A 17,726-nucleotide genomic window follows, 5' to 3' on the forward strand; every position below is an offset into this window, starting at 1 on the left:
ATCGCAGGGAGGGAACCACCAGAAGGCCCTCAGTGCTGGACCTCAGTGCAACTAATTACTAAAACAACCGCCCATACGTTTGCATGAGACTATTAGAAAGATGCCTACCTACAGGGTTGCCATACGTCCAGGATTTCCCAGACATATCCGGAATCCAACTGTATCTAGCAGGGTCTGGGCAGAAATCGGGCAAATGTCTGGTAAAATCTGGACATATGGCAGCCCATGTTGGCAGTGCTGTTTTTGCCAATTTTTGATAAAAATTAGCTCAAAAACAGCAAAAAAGTGCACTTTTGCCCAAGAAAGCTCAACAACTTTTCTGTCTGTATTTTCACTGTTTGAAATATGGCAACACTACCTACTGTATTTTTTGCTCTATAAGACTCACTTTTTCCCTCCTAAAAAGTAAGGGGAAATGTGTGTGCATCTTATGGAGCGAATGCAGGCTGTGCAGCTATCCCAGAAGCCAGAACAGCAAGAGGGATCGCTGCTTTTGCTGTGCAGCAATCCCTCTTGTTGTTCTGGCTTCTGTGATTCAGAATTTATTTTTTTTCTTGTTTTCCTCCTCTAAAAACTAGGTGCGTCTTGTGGTCTGGTGCATCTTATAGAGCGAAAAATACGGTACCTATCATAACTGCAGCTTCATAGGATAGCCTCTGTATATACTGTGTTTTATGATTGCATCACAAAGAGCACAGTCCTTTTGCTAACGCCATAACAGGGGCAATGAGCATAAGGAGTTAAGATGCAGCCTGCTGGATCAGACCAAAGTTAGTTTACACCACAAACTGATCCAAATATATCCAAATAGCATCTCTATATTATACTAATGCAAGTTTACAAAATCACATACAAAACAATTGCAACCACACCATACACACAACTCCCGGGGAAAAGCTCATTCCGACAATGAATCTTTCTGAAGCTCCTGCAGATAAAATTGGCAGTTTCTAATTCCTTAGGAAAAATTATTTGACAAACCCCAGCTTGAATTAATAGCGGATCAGGTGCCTGACCACTCTCCTCCTCTAGAGCACCCATAACCTTGAGGAGGGCAGCACCCCTCACCTCTCCTCCCCCCAACACCATAGGCTCCACTTAACCATGCACATTTTCTCTCAACAAAGCTGATGCGCGCACATCACCAATGCATTGTTTCCTTCCCATAATACAGATACAGTAGCCCCCTCCATACATAAAAGGGGCCCAAACAATATCACATTGCCAGAATGACCAGACAGCCGTATCTGACTAAGTTCTACTCAGAATAAAGTCATTGAAATTAATGGGCTTAAGCTAGCCATCTGGAGGGTCACAGATTCTTCACCCCTCCTCTATAAGCCAAAAAGAGCAAGTTAGCCACAGGTATGCAAGAACTGCCATGTCCCCAACTCCCAACAGTTCTACTGCAGGCGTTACAGTGGTGCCCCGCAAGACGAATGCCTCGCAAGACGGAAAACTCGCTAGACGAAAGAGTTTTCCATTTTGGAGGTGCTTCGCTAGACGAATTTCCTATGGGCTTGCTTCGCAAGACGACAATGTCTTGCGAGTTCCTGCGGGGTTTTTTCCTCTCCCCCCTTTTTCTAAGCCGCTAAGCCGCTTATCAGCTGATCCGATCAGCAGATAAGCCGCTAATAGCGCTAATAGCGCTAATCCGCTAATCTGTCAATGGGCTTGCTTCGCAAGACGAAAAAACCGCTAGACGAAGAGAATCACAGAACGGATTCTTTTCATCTTGCGAGGCACCACTGTACTAGTAAGAGCAGTAGTGCTAATTGTAGTTATTCTTTTTCTTCCCAGAAAGGTTCCTGGATCCCAAGTGAAGCTGGCCTGCATTTCTTTATAGGGACTCCAAAATCCGAGCTGAAAAGGGAGGTTGCTATCAACTTCCATTTAAATATCCCTCAAAAGAAATTCAGAATTGAATTTATCCACCCCAAGAAAAAAATGCAAGTGAATGGTAAGAGTCTCACCACCACCCCTTCAAAGGCTGTTGAATTCCATTTAAAATGTGTTGTCTCTCCCACTGTGACAGAGGTATATGTAAGGCTTAGGTCACTCACTAGGAGAAGAGATCATGAATTTTACCTTGGATACGATAATTAGCACGGACTCACGCACTACTGTTCCCTCCATAATGTCCTAAGTTGTTTTGAAGGCATTTCCCTCCCCCCTCACCTGATGATACCTGAGATTTGACACATCCTGTGAAATTTTCCTTTCATTCATTCTGCAGAATTTGTTAAATACTGTTAGGTAATCTACTGTTTATTCCTGTTTTACAGATAGGACAACTGAGGTTGATGAATGGTGTGTGTGTGTGTGTGTGCACGCGCGTTCGTGTTTTATGTTTTATGTTACCAGAAGCACACCATACATCCATGGTAAATGTGTGACTAGGAACCAAAGTACCCTGCAACTATGCCAGCTCTCATGCATGTGGATTATTTTATTTATTCGTTTATTATTACATTTCTAATCTATCCCCCCTTTCCTCCATGTTGCTCAAGGTGGGATACGTGGTTCTTAATCCTCTCCATTTTATCCCCATGACAGCACTGTGAGGTAGGCTAGGCTGAGAGACTATGACTGCCCCAAGGTCCCCCATGAGCTTCATGGCTGAATACTACTACGACTACTACTACTACTAATAATAATACAGTGGTACCTCGGGTTACAGACGTTTCAGATTACAGACTCTGCTAATCCAGAACTTTACCTCAGGATGAGAACAGAAATCGTGCAGCGGCAGCGGGAGGCCCCACTAGCTAAAGTGGTACCTCAGGTTAAGAACAGTTTCAGGTTAAGAACGGACCTCCAGAATGAATTAAGTTCTTAACCTGAAGTACCACTGTAATAATAATTTATTTATACCCAGCCACCTGGCTGGGTTTCCCCAGCCACTCTGTGCAGCTTCCAGCAAAAGATTAAAAATACATTAAAACATCAGTCATTAAAAACTTCCCTAAACAGGGCTGCCTTCAGATGTCTTCTAAAAGTCAGATAGTTGTTTATTTCCTTGACATCTGGTGGGAGGGTGTTCCACAGGGCGGGTGCCACTACCGAAAAGGCCCTCTGCCTGGTTCCCTGTATCCTCTCTTGTAGTGAGGGAACCGTCAGAAGGCCCTCGGAGCTGGACCTCAGTGTCTGGGCTGAACGATGGGGGTGGAGACGCTCCTTCAAGTAAACTGGGCCAAGTAAGGATTTGAACCCTGGTTTTTCAGGTCCTAGTCCAACACTCTAACCACTACACCAAGCCGGCTATCAATGGGCAAATCAGCAAATAAAAATCACATACACTTCCTTCTGTATCTATCAGGAAACATTGAAGCCTCTAGAAATTCGCGTGTGGGGCATCTGGAGCTGATAGTTGATGATGACAACATCTACTACATCAAGGTAAGCGTGCTTTTGCAGCCAAGGATATTGTGAGCACAGCATGGCATGGGCAAAGGAACAAGATGATAAGCTGCTCACCAGAGCAGAGAGCTCCAGCTGAGCACTTCTTATGTCCTCACGTTTTCTGTTTAAGGATGCCCTATTGGGTGTGGTTTTTGCAGGGAAGGGCAGATCTGCACACAGCAGCTGCAGAGCAGAGGTACACAAGCCACCTTGAAGTGAAGTTGCTGAGAGATGGGAGCCCCATAGTTCTTTCAGGAAATCTCACAAAACAGCCTGGGAAGAAGATGGCATTTTCAGTATCCTTGATTAATCTACTGAAGGACTCGGCTTTCCTTTCAGGTCAGTGCATATCACAAGAGGTGTGTGCCTTTTTGTTTTATTTAATAAAATGTATATACTGGTCGATTGTAGGACAAACCTCAAAGCAGTTTATGGAAAAGATAAAGCAATGAAATTATCCCTAAAAAACAACTCATAACCATAATTTCAAACATATGGAAAGTTAAAAACCAAAACAGAATAGACTGGAACAAATGAAAACTTATACAAGCTTTCTAAACATCTGAGTAAAGGTAAAGGTAAAGAGACCCCTGACCATTAGGTCCAGTCGTGATCAACTCTGGGGTGGCGGCGCTCATCTTGTTTTATCGGCCAAGGGTGCCAGCGTACAGCTTCCGGGTCATGTGGCCAGCATGACTAAGCCGCTTCTGGCGAACCAGAGCAGCACACAGAAACGCTGTTTACCTTCCCTCCAGAGTGGTACCTATCTATCTACTTGCACTTTGATGTGCTTTCGAACTGCTAGGTTGGCAGGAGCAGGGACCGAGCAACGGGAGCTCACCTGTTGCGGGGATTCGAACCACCGACCTTCTGATCAGCAAGTCCTAGGCTCTGTGGTTTAACCCACAGCACCACCCACATCCAAACATCTGAGTAGGCTTGTCGAAATAAGAATATCTTCAGCAGACGCTGAAAAGAATACAGTGAGAGCGCCTGCCTGATATCAAGAGGCAGGGAGTTCCAAAGTACCAAACTAGACAATCAAGTTCCTACAGATGCGGTGAGGGTATTGTGTCCATACGAGCATCTCACAAGTTCATTGAACGCCTGACCAGGGAGTGGGGCTGTGCCCACTAGTCCTTCTTCCTGGCGTTGATGGTCATGCTGGACATGTGTGTTTTGCTATGCTTGCTTTCCTGCAGGTGGGTTATTGTTGTTTATTAGGAGGGGAAGGGGTGGTGCAAACGCATTAGCAGAACCAGTCTGGCGCTCCTGCTGTGCATTTGCACTTCACGGCCTTCCCTGCCCCCTCCCACCTGCCAGGAAACTGGCGCAATAACTGTGTCCCACCTGGTAAGCCACTTCTGCAGGTATCTGATCTCCTAATGGTATCAATTGATGGTATTGTTTCTATTGTTTCTTTAGTGTGTATGGAGAAGAAAGCAGATGATAAGCTGAAGCAGTATTCGCTGGAGGGAGAAACCCACGTTCCAGGGGTTCTTGGATCTCACATCGTTGCTCTTCTGCAACAGCGAGGGGACATCTGGTCCAGCGCCCTGAGAGTTAAATATGGATTGTTTGGTACTCAGTTCTTATACTGTACTAATACAAAAACAAAGTTGAGCTTTATTGCCTTTGTCAGTGTTGTTCTTGCTCTCGTGCAGAAGGATCTGATTGGCTACTGTGGGAAATGGGATGCCGGGCTAGATAGAGCCTTCATTTAATCTGGCAGGGCTGTTATGTTCTTAATGCAAGGTTTAGGGATGGGGAAGAAATTTGATTCAGTCCACACATAAAGGTGAACTTAACTTAATTTGCACTTTCCAAAACAATTTCACAAACCAGAATGCAGCCACCTTTCAAAATTTGCACTTCTCTGAATTTTGCAATGCAATTCTCCAACCAAGTAATGTGTACAAAAATTCATATGCGGGGGGTAAGCCATGCATAAAATGCATGTATTACTGAAAATCACATGCAAAAATGCATTATAGTGGTACCTCGGGTTACAGACGCTTCAGGTTACAGACTCTTCTAACCCAGAAATATTACCTCGGGTTAAGAACTTTGCTTCAGGATGAGAACAGAAATCGTGCTCCGGTGGCGCGGCAGCAGCAGGAGGCCCCATTAGCTAAAGTGGTGCTTCAGGTTAAGAACAGTTTCAGGTTAAGAACAGACCTCCAGAACGAATTAAGTTCTTAACCCAAGGTACCACTGTATATAATGGGAATTTGTTTGCAAAAAAATGTGTAAATTAGGAAAGATTGCACATAGAAATGTGTATATCAGGAGAACTTTTCATTAGAATCGTAATAAATTTTCACAAACCTATGTGGAGGACTGAACCTAAGACTAGAAACATGAGAAGCTGTAAGAAATCAGAATGGACAGAGTCACACATCCCTCATGAGGTGTGCCTTCCCTATTAGCAGTGACTGCGCCTGAGTGCTGTGAAAACAGAATAATGCCATTTAATAAATATCTCTGTATGTACATTTGCGTTTTACCTGGAGCAGGAGCTGCAAAAAGCCTTCAGCATGAATGTATCACGGGCCAGAAGTTGAAAGTGGAGAATGTCCCAAAGGATGCCTACCGGCTAAATTTGGAGCATGAATTCTATTGCACTCAGATTTTAGCCTACAACCACAAGGTAAAGCATTTAGTTCATTTACCGCATGGGTAGGCAAACTAAGGCCCGGGGCTGGATCCGGCCCAATCGCCTTCTAAATCTGGTCCACAGATGGTCCGGGAATCAGTGTGTTTTTACATGAGTAGAATGTGTCCTTTTATTTAAAATGCATCTCTGGGCTATTTGTGGGGCATAGGGATTCATTCATTCTCCCCCCCTCCCCGCAAAAAAAAATATAGTTCAGCCCCCCACAAAGTCTGAGGGACAGTGGACCAGCCCCCTGCTTGAACAAGTTTGCTGACCCCTGATTTACCGGAACAAATATGAATCCTGAGAAATGGTGCTGAATCCAGATTTCTTCCTCATGGAAACTAAATAATGAAGACGCAAGATGCACTCTTGTGAGAAAGGAATTCTACAACTTAGCAGCTGCCACAGAAATCTGCTTTTACCTGATGCTGAAAAGTGGGGTGGAGTTGGCTCTAGGTTAGGATGTGGGCATTGTGTAAGAGATGTGACAGTACAGGTCACTCCACAATCTGCACACACACACACACACCCAGCTATGGGTAGCTGTTAAGGTTGGGGATGGAGGTGAAATTTGTTCAGTCTGCTTTTTGCAGCAGACCATTCCAATTTGACTGTCCCGCACTAGCTTGCAGATCACAACACAATTCCCCATCAACCAGATATTTCAATAGGTATTTTATGGTTTAAATGTGTGCCAAATGTGTATTATAAAAGCAATGCACTGAAAAGCATGGCAAAATAGGAATTTTGGGAGAAACATGTGCCTTAATGCACATAATAAAATATACAGCTTAAATGCGAACTTTTTGTGCATTCTTTCAAAAATATCTGCACAAAACAGGGTGGAATGAATGCTAAGATTTGAACACTAGTCTGAATGAAACGGGGCAGATTTAGATTCCTCCGTCCATTTCTGGCAGTGCGCCATTGAGAAGCCCGTCACCGCTGAAGATTTTAAGACATGAGCGGGCTGCTATAAGGAATGTAGTAATTATTTAGTGCCAATTATAAAACCCAAGTTGCTATTCCACAGGTCGATCTACGTCACGAAGAAACGGTCTCTCGCCTGCATTCCCGACTAGAGCTGAACTATGGAAAACACTGGGACGAAATCAACAACAAGCAGAGAGTGATAGTCAGCCAGACATTTACAAATAGTTCTCGTCCAGCTCTGACTAGCTATTTCATGGAGGTAAAAGTAAAAGACCCAGTGGTGTTGCAGCAGTTGAGATGATGACTAAGGAATTGCACCTCGGTGAAAACCTATAAAGATGATGGAGAAGTCTCTGTAGCCGGTGGGAAATAGGTCCTCTTGTTCAGATATTCTCTTCGAAGGCCGCATCCACACCATATGTTTAAACCACTATTGAACAGTCATGGCTTCCCCCAAAGAGTCCTGGGAGGTTGGGAGCAGGTGTTTGTTAAGGGTGCTGAGAGTTGTTAGGAGACACCCCTGTTTCCCTCACAGAACTACAATATCCAGAGTAGAAACAAAATTTTAAAAATTCCTTCCAGTAGCAGCTTAGAGACCAACTAAGTTTGTTATTGGTATGAGCTTTCATGTGCATGAAGTGTGCATGCAAGCCCTCTTCCCAGGTAACTGGGAATTGTAGCTCTGGGAAGGGAATATGGAGGGTCTCCCAGTCATGTGCACAAATTCCTGGGGACCAAGGCTCTTTGGGTCCCCTCAATGTTTTTTTTAGTGCAAGCCCCTCCCGCCCTGCCACCACCATTGCTCAGGACATTGCCAGGACATTGCACATGTGATGCCAGGATATCATGTTGGGTCCCTTTAATGTTTTTTTGGAAACTGGCACCTTTGCTCCCAGTAGACCATGCTGGCATGGGCAGGGCAAGGGGCAGATGAACAATGCCACCCAGCTCACCACTATTGTGAATACCATGATTACGCAGCTTTACTTTGAACTGCCAGTAGTCTCTCTTCTGCCGTATGAAATGCAGCCCCCTTTTTCTGTCCCCCAGTTCACCATTCAAGTGCCCGAAAAGCAAGTGGATTACAGAACTCAGCTCCAGCATTCCTGTTCCATACAGAGTTCCACAGAAATAAGCACCCACTTCAAAGTGCACTATAACAACCGCATCCCTTTTGTGGTGGGGCTGCAGTGGAAAGAGACATCAAGGCATTCTCTGAAGAAATGGGAAGGTATGTACAAACACACACACACCACACAAGGCTTGTTTTAATATTTTGTTTTAATATTTGTAGTCTGCTTTTCCAACAACAGATGTTGGAATCGGCTCACGATAATAGCAAAGGCATTGGCAAACATATTCTGCATGCTCTGAACAGAAAAGCAGCCGCTTCTGAACATTTGAAGAAAGGTATATATTCTGTGTAGACACACACAGAGAGAGAGAGTGTGTTGTTGGCATTCGTCTTCTCAAGAGACAATGGAGTGTGCCTGCAGGGGTGAAGTAAAAAAAACTGCATTAGCAGCACCGAAGTGATCTCCCCAGGTCACAACTCTATGTCAGACAAGCCATGCTCATCTGCCCTACACCTGACATCCTATAAGATGTAAGTTGTGGGGCAGGTAAAGGTGAGACCTGTTCAGAGGGGACTCAGCAACAGATACAGTGGTACCTTGGGTTACATATGCTTCAGGTTACATACGCTTCAGGTTACAGACTCCACTAACCCAGAAATGGTACCTTGGGTTAAGAACTTTGCTTCAGGATGAGAACAGAAATCATGCAGCGGTGGTGCGGCGGCAGCGAGAGGCCCCATTAGCTAAAGTGGTGCTTCAGGTTAAGAACAGTTTCAGGTTAAGAACAGACCTCCAGAACGAATTAAGTTCTTAACCCGAGGTACCACTGTACAACTAAACATTTATTAAATGAGGAACGATCATTCTTTTTTTCAAAGGACAGGTAATGAACTACTAGGGGAAATTGGCCGTTTAGGTTTATGTTGCAGTTTTTTGGGGGCCTGAGTTAACTCCTGTTGATGTTACTTTCACACTGATAAGCATTTAGCGATGGCCTGATAGCTAGACACCGTTGATCAGAACTGAAAAATATTAACAGATGCAGCTTTCCATTCTTTGTAAGGTACATTCAACATGGACACACCCTGGCTGTACCTGTTTGCTGCTCAGAAGCTACACCAGCCCCAGCATTCGGCTTATTTAGCAACCATTGAATTAACTGCTGGGAAGGCCTTTGTGGTCAAGGGCCTACTGGTGGAGGTCTTCTGCAAGGACAGAGATGACAAGAAGGAAGGGAGAATTCTGATCCATACGCCAACCACCACCTACTTGCAGGTTAGTTCCCATGTCAACCCTGCCTTTGTCCTAATGCTTTTTCATCATCTGCTGATGTTTGTATTTCATGGCCATGAGAGGTTGGAAATGGGATCATACTAGCAGCAGTTTAGTTTATTTGGTCCACAGGTCATAAATATCAGATATGGTAGAATCATCTAATTGTAGCATTAGAAGGGATCGTGAGGGTGATCAAAAGCAACTGCCTGCAATGCAGGAATCTGTTGTTTGTACTTTAGTAGAAGAAACCTTGTTGTTGTTTAGTCGTTTAATCATGTCCGACTCTTCGTGACCCCATGGACCAGAGCACGCCAGGCACTCCTGTCTTCCACTGCCTCCCGCAGCTTGGTCAAACTCATGTTGGTAGCTTCGAGAACACTGTCCAACCATCTTGTCCTCTGCCGTCCCCTTCTCCTTGTGCCCTCAATCTTTCCCAACATCAGGGTCTTTTCCAGGGAGTCTTCTCTTCTCATGAGGTGGCCAAAGTATTGGAGCCTCAGCTTCAGGATCTGTCCTTCCAGTGAGCACTCAGGGCTGATTTCCTTAAGAGTGGATAGGTTTGATCTTCTTGCAGTCCATGGGACTCTCAAGAGTCTCCTCCAGCACCATAATTCAAAAGCATCAATTCTTCGGCGATCGGCCTTCTTTATGGTCCAGCTCTCACTTCCATACATCACTACTGGGAAAACCATAGCTTTAACTATACGGACCTTTGTTGGCAAGGTGATATCTCTGCTTTTTAAGATGCTGTCTAGGTTTGTCACTGCTTTTCTCCCAAGGAGCAGGTGTCTTTTAATTTCATGACTCCTGTCACCATCTGAAGAAACCTTAGAAGAACCCAAAACCATCATTCTAAATTTTCAGGCATCTACAGTCAACTACTTTGCAAGCAGGTTTCTGCACAGCCAAAGTGAAGTGGTGTCTCTGTGGAACCAGCTCATAAAGAATGAGATTCGCCTGGAAAATAACGAAAAGACAAAGTTTCTCCATTTCTGTATAAAGTCTGCAAAGCAAGAACTCAATATGACGATGGCTTACTTTCACCTGGAGGTGGTAAGATGGTCAGAGCTACAGGCTGTTTACTGTTATTGGGGCATTTTTGTTTAGGACAGGAATAAGAGACATGACAGATGAGCAAAAAATTATGTATGGTGCAGATAAAGCTGTGGTTTGAAATTTGCCTTCCTTTCGCATAAGGATTGGGGGGGGGGAATGGGTTTCATTTCAATGTGAATCTACCATATTCGCATTACCCAAAGCAATGTGCAAAGCGAAACACAGCCATCCTTCAAAATTCACACATCTCTGAATTTTGTGATGTTCTCCTGTTAAATAATGTATATAAAAAGTGTGCATAGTTATGCACGTGAGCGAAAATAGCATTCAAATGCATTGGAAGGGGCAGTTTGCAAAACACACAAAAAAGTGTATTTGGCAAAATTGCATACAAAATGAATAGAAATGCACACTAAAATGCAGGCAAATCCTAATTTGCTATGGGTGCTGAGAATTATTAGGAGACTCCTATTCCCCTCAGAGAGCTGCAATTCCACAGTTCCCTGGGAAGAGGAACTGACTGTTGAAGCACTCTAGAAATTCTAGGTCTGGGAGAACTCAGCCTCCTTAATAAACTACAGTTCCCAGGATTCTTTGGGGGGAAACCATGGCTGTTTAAAGTGGTATCCTAGTGCCTTGCATGTGTAGTGCAGATACACTTGGATTATTCTGGTGGTCTGGGTAGCTGGCATCCTTAATCTGAGATCCAGAAGATGCCCTAACAACATATGTAATTGCCAACTTTCTGTCACAGGTGGGCTATCCTGTTTCACTGCCTGAAGCAAAATGGCAATGTGCCAGAACCCCAATCCTCTGTAGTTATTGTTTGTCACATGAGTTTGATCTACAGGGATCATTATGGATAGACGAGCGCTGTGTCATTATATTTTTTGTAATTGTATTCCTATGTTAAATTTCATGTTCAAAAACTTGGTGGGTTCAAAGTGGCATTTTACTGCCCACTTTTTGTAGCATTTTATGCATACTTTTCTCTCTTCTGTGCCTGTGCCTGAATTTGATTTCTTGATCACAGCCTAGGAAGGCAAACATTTCTGTGCAGGTTTTGTGGACGGATCACAAGACCCCGCCACCGCTTGTGCTGCAGTTTGAGGCACAGATAGAAGAAGTCAAGAAGGAGAAAATGCTCTACCAAAAACGTGGGACTGTACTGTTCAGGTACTTTAATTCCCACCCATCCTGCTCCATTCATATTCTCCATTTGGGTAAAGAAAACAAAGAGATATTTCGCCTCTCTCAATCAACACAGTAAATGTCAATGCAAATATATACTTGCAAGGAATTGCTCCTTCAGTGTGACAGCACCTGCTCTCTGGAACTCCCTGCTCATTGATATTCGGCAGATGCTTTAAGTGTAATGTCCACAGAGCCTAGGGCTTGCCGATCAGAAGGTTGGCAGTTCGAATCCCCACGACGGGGTGAGCTCCTGTTTCTCGGTCCCTGCTCCTGCCCACCTAGCAGTTCGAAAGTACGTCAAAGTGCAAGTAGATACCGTATTTTTCGCCCTATAAGACGCACTTTTTCCCCTCCAAAAATGAAGGGGAAATGTGGGTGCGTCTTATGGGGCGAATGCAGGCTTTCGCTGAAGCCTGGAGAGCGAGAGCGGTAGGTGCGCACCGACCCCTCTCGCTCTCCAGGCTTCGCGGACCTCTCAGCAAGCAGCGGGAACGCTCCCGCTGCTTGGGGAGAGTTGCAGGCATCCTGAAGCCTGCGCGCGCTGATCTCAGCGCATGCAGGCTTCACGGATCTCTCCTCAAGCAGCGGGAATGGTCCCGCTGCTTGGGGATCGTTGCCGGCATCCCGAAGCCTGCGCGCGCTGATCTCAGCGCGTGCAGGCTTCGTGGATCTCTCCTCAAGCAGCGGGAACGTTCCCACTGCTTGGGGAGAGTTGCAGGCATCCCGAAGCCTGCGCGCGCTGATCTCAGCACGTGCAGGCTTCGCGGATCTCTCCTCAAGCAGCGGGAACGTTCCCACTGCTTGGGGAGAGTTGCGGGCATCCCGAAGCCTGCGCGCGCTGATCTCAGCGCGTGCAGGCTTCGCGGATCTCTCCTCAAGCAGCGGGAACGTTCCCGCTGCTTGGGGAGAGTTGCAGGCATCCCGAAGCCTGCGCACGCTGATCTCAGCGCGTGCAGGCTTCGCGGATCTCTCCTCAAGCAGCGGGAACGTTCCCGCTGCTTGGGGAGAGTTGCAGGCATCCCGAAGCCTGCGCGCGCTGATCTCAGCGCGTCCAGGCTTTGCGGATCTCTCCTCAAGCAGCGGGAGCCACCGCTGGGCTCCCACGGCTTGCAGAGAGCTGCCTGTTTGGGGGCTGGGGTTGGGGGAAGCTCGGGCTGCCCCAGCCCCGCGCCTGGGGGGAAATAATTTTTTTCCCTTTATTTCCCCCCAAAAAACCTAGGTGCGTCTTATGGGACGGTGCGTCCTATAGGGCGAAAAATACGGTAAATAGGTACCGCTCCAGCGGGAAGGTAAACGGCGTTTCCGTGCGCTGCTCTGGTTCGCCAGAAGTGGCTTAGTCATGCTGGCCACATGACCCGGAAGCTGTATGCCGGCTCTCTTGGCCAATAAAGTGAGATGAGCGCCACAACCCCAGAGTCGGCCACAACTGGACCTAATGGTCAGGGATCCCTTTACCTTTTTAAAAGCTTTTTTTGTTTGGACAACCCTATCCTGACTTTCTTTGCCCTCTTCCCTTGCAATTCTAAGCACTGGTTTAGAGGCAACCAGAAGGTTGTGCTACTGTTAAAATAATCCAGATTAGACAATGTGCACTTTATTAACTGAACCAATGTGACATGATAATACATTTACTAGGAAACACTGTAATATTTACATAGGGCGTTTTTGCATTGTAGCAGCTTGAGCCGAAGGCAATTCAGAATGATGTTTCCCATCTTCTGTGTTTCAACTGAAAGTTCCTTACTTCTTTTATTTACATCCCAGGCACCCGTTTAAACTGCCCATCCCGCAAAGCTTTCTCCTCCAAGAAACCTTCACTCTGAACAAAAAGGAGAAGCATTATTTCTTGGAAACAAAAGTTTTGATCAACGAGCTTGAAGAGTCTGTTCAAACTCTCACACTCAGCTACCAAGCTGAAAATCCACATGTGAGTGAAATTTACGAAACCATCTGCCTGCCCACCCACTCCCCGTAACCTTTTCAATAGCAAAGCAGCCATGAAATAAGTTACACATCTGTGTAAAGTTTTTTTGTTTCTGTTTTGGTCTTGTTCCCAACCCTTCACCCATCTCCAGGTTTGTGCTGGATTGACGCATCCATACAACAGCAAGTTCTTCCCCCAAAATATAGAGGTTTGCGCCATAACACGAAATCTCAGCTGTGTAAGTAAGTTTGATGAGATTGAGGGAATGATTCACTATGCATAAAGTCGCCTCAGGGGAGATTATGAAGACCTTCTGACTACAACCCTGGTTTTATGGCCATGTCCACACTGTACGTTTAAAGCACTTGTATACCACTTTAAATGGATGCTGCTGGCGCTGTGGGTTAAAGCACAGAGCCTAGGACTTGCCAATCAGAAGGTCGGCGGTTCGAATCCCCGTGACGGGGTGAGCTCCCGTTGCTCGGTCCCTGCTCCTGCCCACCTAGCAGTTCGAAAGCATGTCAAAGTGCAAGTAGATAAATAGGTACCGCTCTGGCGAGAAGGTAAACGGCATTTCCGTGCGCTGCTCTGGTTCACCAGAAGCGGATTAGTCATGCTGGCCACATGACTCAGAAGCTGTACACCGGCTCCCTCGGCCAATAAAGCGAGATGAGCGCCGCAACCCCAGAGTCGGCCACAACTGGACCTAATGGTCAGGAGTCCCTTTACCTTTATACCACTAAATAGTTGTGGCTTCCCCCAAAGAATCATGGGAACAGTAGTCTGTTAAGGGTGCTGAGAGTGGTTTGAAGACCCTCTCACCACCCCTCATTTTACTAGCACAACTATCCAGAGAGCTCACAGGAAGTAGATGCTGCTGCTTCCTGCCCTCAATTTGGCCATTGCTCACTTGCTTGCCAAATCCTGCAGCCAGCCCTCCTAACCAAAGTTATGGTCTCTGTACATTAGATCTGCAGACAGTCTCTCCATATTTAGACAAAAAGGTGCTGCTTTGCTGATCTGGCACTTTTAAATACTCATTATATCAACCCACAGGTGAAACGGGAGATCGAAGTGACCCTAAAGGTCAACAGGAAAGAGGCTCTCAGCTTTCTGGGCAAATACCAGAACCAATCTAGCATGGCTGATTCCCAACACCTTGTACAAATGGACATGACACATGCATTCCAGGTACTTACCTTTTAGAGAAGAGGCACCACCTTCTCTTTGTCTGTCTCCATCCCACTTAACTTCTGAGGGTTTTGGCAAATAATGTATAGGTTGCTCGCTGTGTTTCATTTCTTTCTATTCTCATCAGGATAACTGGGTTTTTTTTTAAAAAAAAAAAATCCAGCTGTGGGCTTCTATGGAAGGATGGACAGGATATAAATTTAATAATTAAATTAAATTAAAAACCAGCTTATGCTTGCCAATCTAAAATCCAGATGTTTTGAACTACAGCTCTCAACCAGACTGGGGCTGATGGTGGCTTAGTCTGAAACATCTGGAAGGCAATAGGTTGGCCAAGACTGCTATCATCCAATCAACCGCCAGCATATTGTATTATGTGCAACTACAGTGCGGAAGCAGGTCTTGCAATCCCTGTTGCTCAGACCCCAGTGATATCCGTGGAGCTTCCATGAGCATAGAGGACCATAGGGTTGTGTCTGCATTAGGACATGTCTATAGGGTGGCTGTGTGTCCTCCTTTACAGTTGTCAGGCCTCCATTTGAAGGGTTGTCTGGTCCAAACCCAGTTTAACTATCAAGGAAACCTGAGAAGGGAGAGCAGGAGAGGCTTTGAAGTCACCAATCCAAGAGTTAGCACTTGCACAGCAGTCTGAGCAAGGTTCGTCCAGTCACAGTCTTTTCCGTTAGAGTGAGGTGCATTTCTATTTAAATGATAGTATTTGAGTTGAAGCTGGTGCTTATCCTACTCAGAGTAGACCCATAGAAATTAATGGACCTGTTAGTAATGTTCAATGTTAGTAATGTTCAATGGTGTGCTCTGAGAATTGAATACAGCCCATATGTCTCAAACGAGCATCCATACATATGAATTAGCATATACAAATTTCCATGTAATATCTATTTATTGCAATGCATAAGTAGCCATGCTACTTGCTTGGACTACAAACTTTAACCTCTTTAATAACCATGGCTTCCAAATGGGGAACCCGGGGGGGGGCTATCATGTGGCTTGCAGTAAAGTCATGCAAGATGAGTCTGTTAATCTGAAGAAAGGGATAACTTGTTGGGTTTCCTTCCTACTAGCTCAAGTTTCCAAAGTCGGTTGCTATGAGGGGGGAGCTCTTTTCAAGAGAAACCAGGCTGGCTGATTTTGCATCTGGTGTGACAATAACAGCTACTATCAACCAGCAGGATACTTCGCAGGTCAGGTTTCGTACTAGTCTTTTATGCAACTAAGAGGACCTCTAGACCAGCCTTTCTCAGCCTTGGGTCCCTAGATGTTGTTCGACAACAACTCCTATCATTCCTAGCCAGCATAGGAAGTGGTCAGGGATGATGGGAGATGTGATTCAAAAACATCTGGGTACCCAATGTTGAGAAAGGTGGGAGGGATTCAAGCACAATTCGCGTGGATTGAAGCACTTTGTCATTGTAGCCCAACAAATCGACTTTTTTAAAAAATCACGGACACTAGGAAAGAGAGAGGAAAATGCACTGGAAAGTGTGGGACAAACAAATATTGGCAGAAACTGTCTCCAGGCAGACATTTTTCCAAGTCATTGCAATGTAGACATTTGTCCATTTTAACCTACCCTCTGCAATTATGATTGCAGCCAATACTATCCATGGTTGGAACCTTCTATTAACCCAAGGGCGAGGTTCTCATGAAGGAAAGAAGCATGCATGTGCTGAAAGGGGGAGCAACAATGTTGTCCAATGATGTCCATTGCCATGTCACATCATGCCCACTGGTGTCAATGAAATTTAGCATGATGTGCCAGTATATCAATCAGAAAGCCACAGCTCCATAACCCAACAGATACTGCAGCATGAAAGGAGCTTTAGAAAATGGGAGCTCTAGAAAATAGAAAATAGAAAGTGGTAGAAGTATAATCAAGAAAGCTACATAATATTCCCTGTGTCTGAATGTAGTCCCCTCTTCTGTATCAACAGTTTACAGCTTGGCTGAATGGAACCAAGACTGGGTTTGGAATTTATTCACAATTTTCTCACTTGAATCAATCAAACTTTCCTCCAAGTTTTCAGGTACCAAAATTCATATTCCCTGACAGCAGAGCAGCAATTTACATTAAGTCTTCTCCTCTCTTTCCCCCTATCTTTTGCTTTGTTGAAGTGATCCTGGAGTTGTCAGTCTTCAGGGTTTTCTCCAGCTCAGATTCTGATCTGGGGTGAAGACAAAGTAACAGAATCCTAAGAATCACAGAATGAGAGGGGCTTGGAGGCCATCTTGTCTCCCCTCCTGCTCAGGGCCAGCCTGCCCATGAGAAACTTATGTTCCATAGAAATCTACCCACCTGTAGTGTATGAATACTAGATCTTAACCTGCCCTCTGCATGAATGTTGGGTAAAATTGCAATAAAAATGTATGTATTGGGGAAAATTCACACTAAAATGCTGATGAATTTCATGAAGTATTGTTATTTTTAAAAAATTGCAAGCTGATGTGAAAATGTGGAGAATGTAATGTAAGTTTGGAAAACAAGAGAAACTGAGAGAAACAAAAAAATTGACAGATTTGGCTTTGAGATTTGGGGTGGGGGAGGATGGGACTTATCCTTGGTCGGGCTGCGCCCCAGTTGACCCATGGATTGCTTGTTTTGTTTTTTTCCTCCCCTTAGGCCCACGCCACCACAAACCGATACAGCAGGAATGGTGTCAATGGATCCTTTTGCCTTCACTCCGGCAGAAAGGATCTTGTGTTGCTGGAGGCGGACTTCAATGGTGAGATGAGGAAGGATGCCGGAAGCATCAGAGTGAGCGCTCTCCTAAGACAGGCAATTCTGACACAGTTCAGATATTTGTGGGTGCAGTTCAATGGCAAGATGTCACCAACCAGGTAAAGAAAGCAGCAGCTGGGGCTGTAGCCCAAACCTTTATCTTGTAGCCAAATATCATCATCAGTTATACAATAAATAAGGGAGCACAACTCAAAATATGGTTCAAAGCAAACTAATAAGATAATCAGGTGTGATGTTCAAATATATAACAGAACTATG

The 17,726-nt window shown here is 45.2% G+C and overlaps 1 protein-coding gene across 1 annotated transcript in view; it reads left to right on the forward strand.

Moving 5' to 3' along the window:
• LOC310692813 (uncharacterized protein) overlaps positions 1 to 17,726 on the forward strand; it is a 105,536-nt gene that overhangs the window by 39,904 nt on the left and 47,906 nt on the right. Inside the window, exons 22-37 of the mRNA XM_083474107.1 lie at positions 1,801 to 1,960; positions 3,320 to 3,399; positions 3,561 to 3,741; positions 4,828 to 4,983; positions 5,919 to 6,052; positions 7,095 to 7,253; positions 8,045 to 8,225; positions 9,134 to 9,345; positions 10,210 to 10,398; positions 11,435 to 11,577; positions 13,360 to 13,522; positions 13,671 to 13,757; positions 14,576 to 14,710; positions 15,793 to 15,912; positions 16,663 to 16,755; positions 17,349 to 17,566. Of these exons, the coding sequence (XP_083330233.1) occupies positions 1,801 to 1,960; positions 3,320 to 3,399; positions 3,561 to 3,741; positions 4,828 to 4,983; positions 5,919 to 6,052; positions 7,095 to 7,253; positions 8,045 to 8,225; positions 9,134 to 9,345; positions 10,210 to 10,398; positions 11,435 to 11,577; positions 13,360 to 13,522; positions 13,671 to 13,757; positions 14,576 to 14,710; positions 15,793 to 15,912; positions 16,663 to 16,755; positions 17,349 to 17,566 (2,411 nt within the window). The remainder of the gene's footprint in view (positions 1 to 1,800; positions 1,961 to 3,319; positions 3,400 to 3,560; positions 3,742 to 4,827; positions 4,984 to 5,918; positions 6,053 to 7,094; positions 7,254 to 8,044; positions 8,226 to 9,133; positions 9,346 to 10,209; positions 10,399 to 11,434; positions 11,578 to 13,359; positions 13,523 to 13,670; positions 13,758 to 14,575; positions 14,711 to 15,792; positions 15,913 to 16,662; positions 16,756 to 17,348; positions 17,567 to 17,726) is intronic.

This window comes from Podarcis liolepis, assembly GCF_965112155.1.
Source record: "Podarcis liolepis genome assembly, chromosome: 14".
Classification (NCBI taxonomy): Eukaryota; Metazoa; Chordata; class Lepidosauria; order Squamata; family Lacertidae; genus Podarcis; species Podarcis liolepis.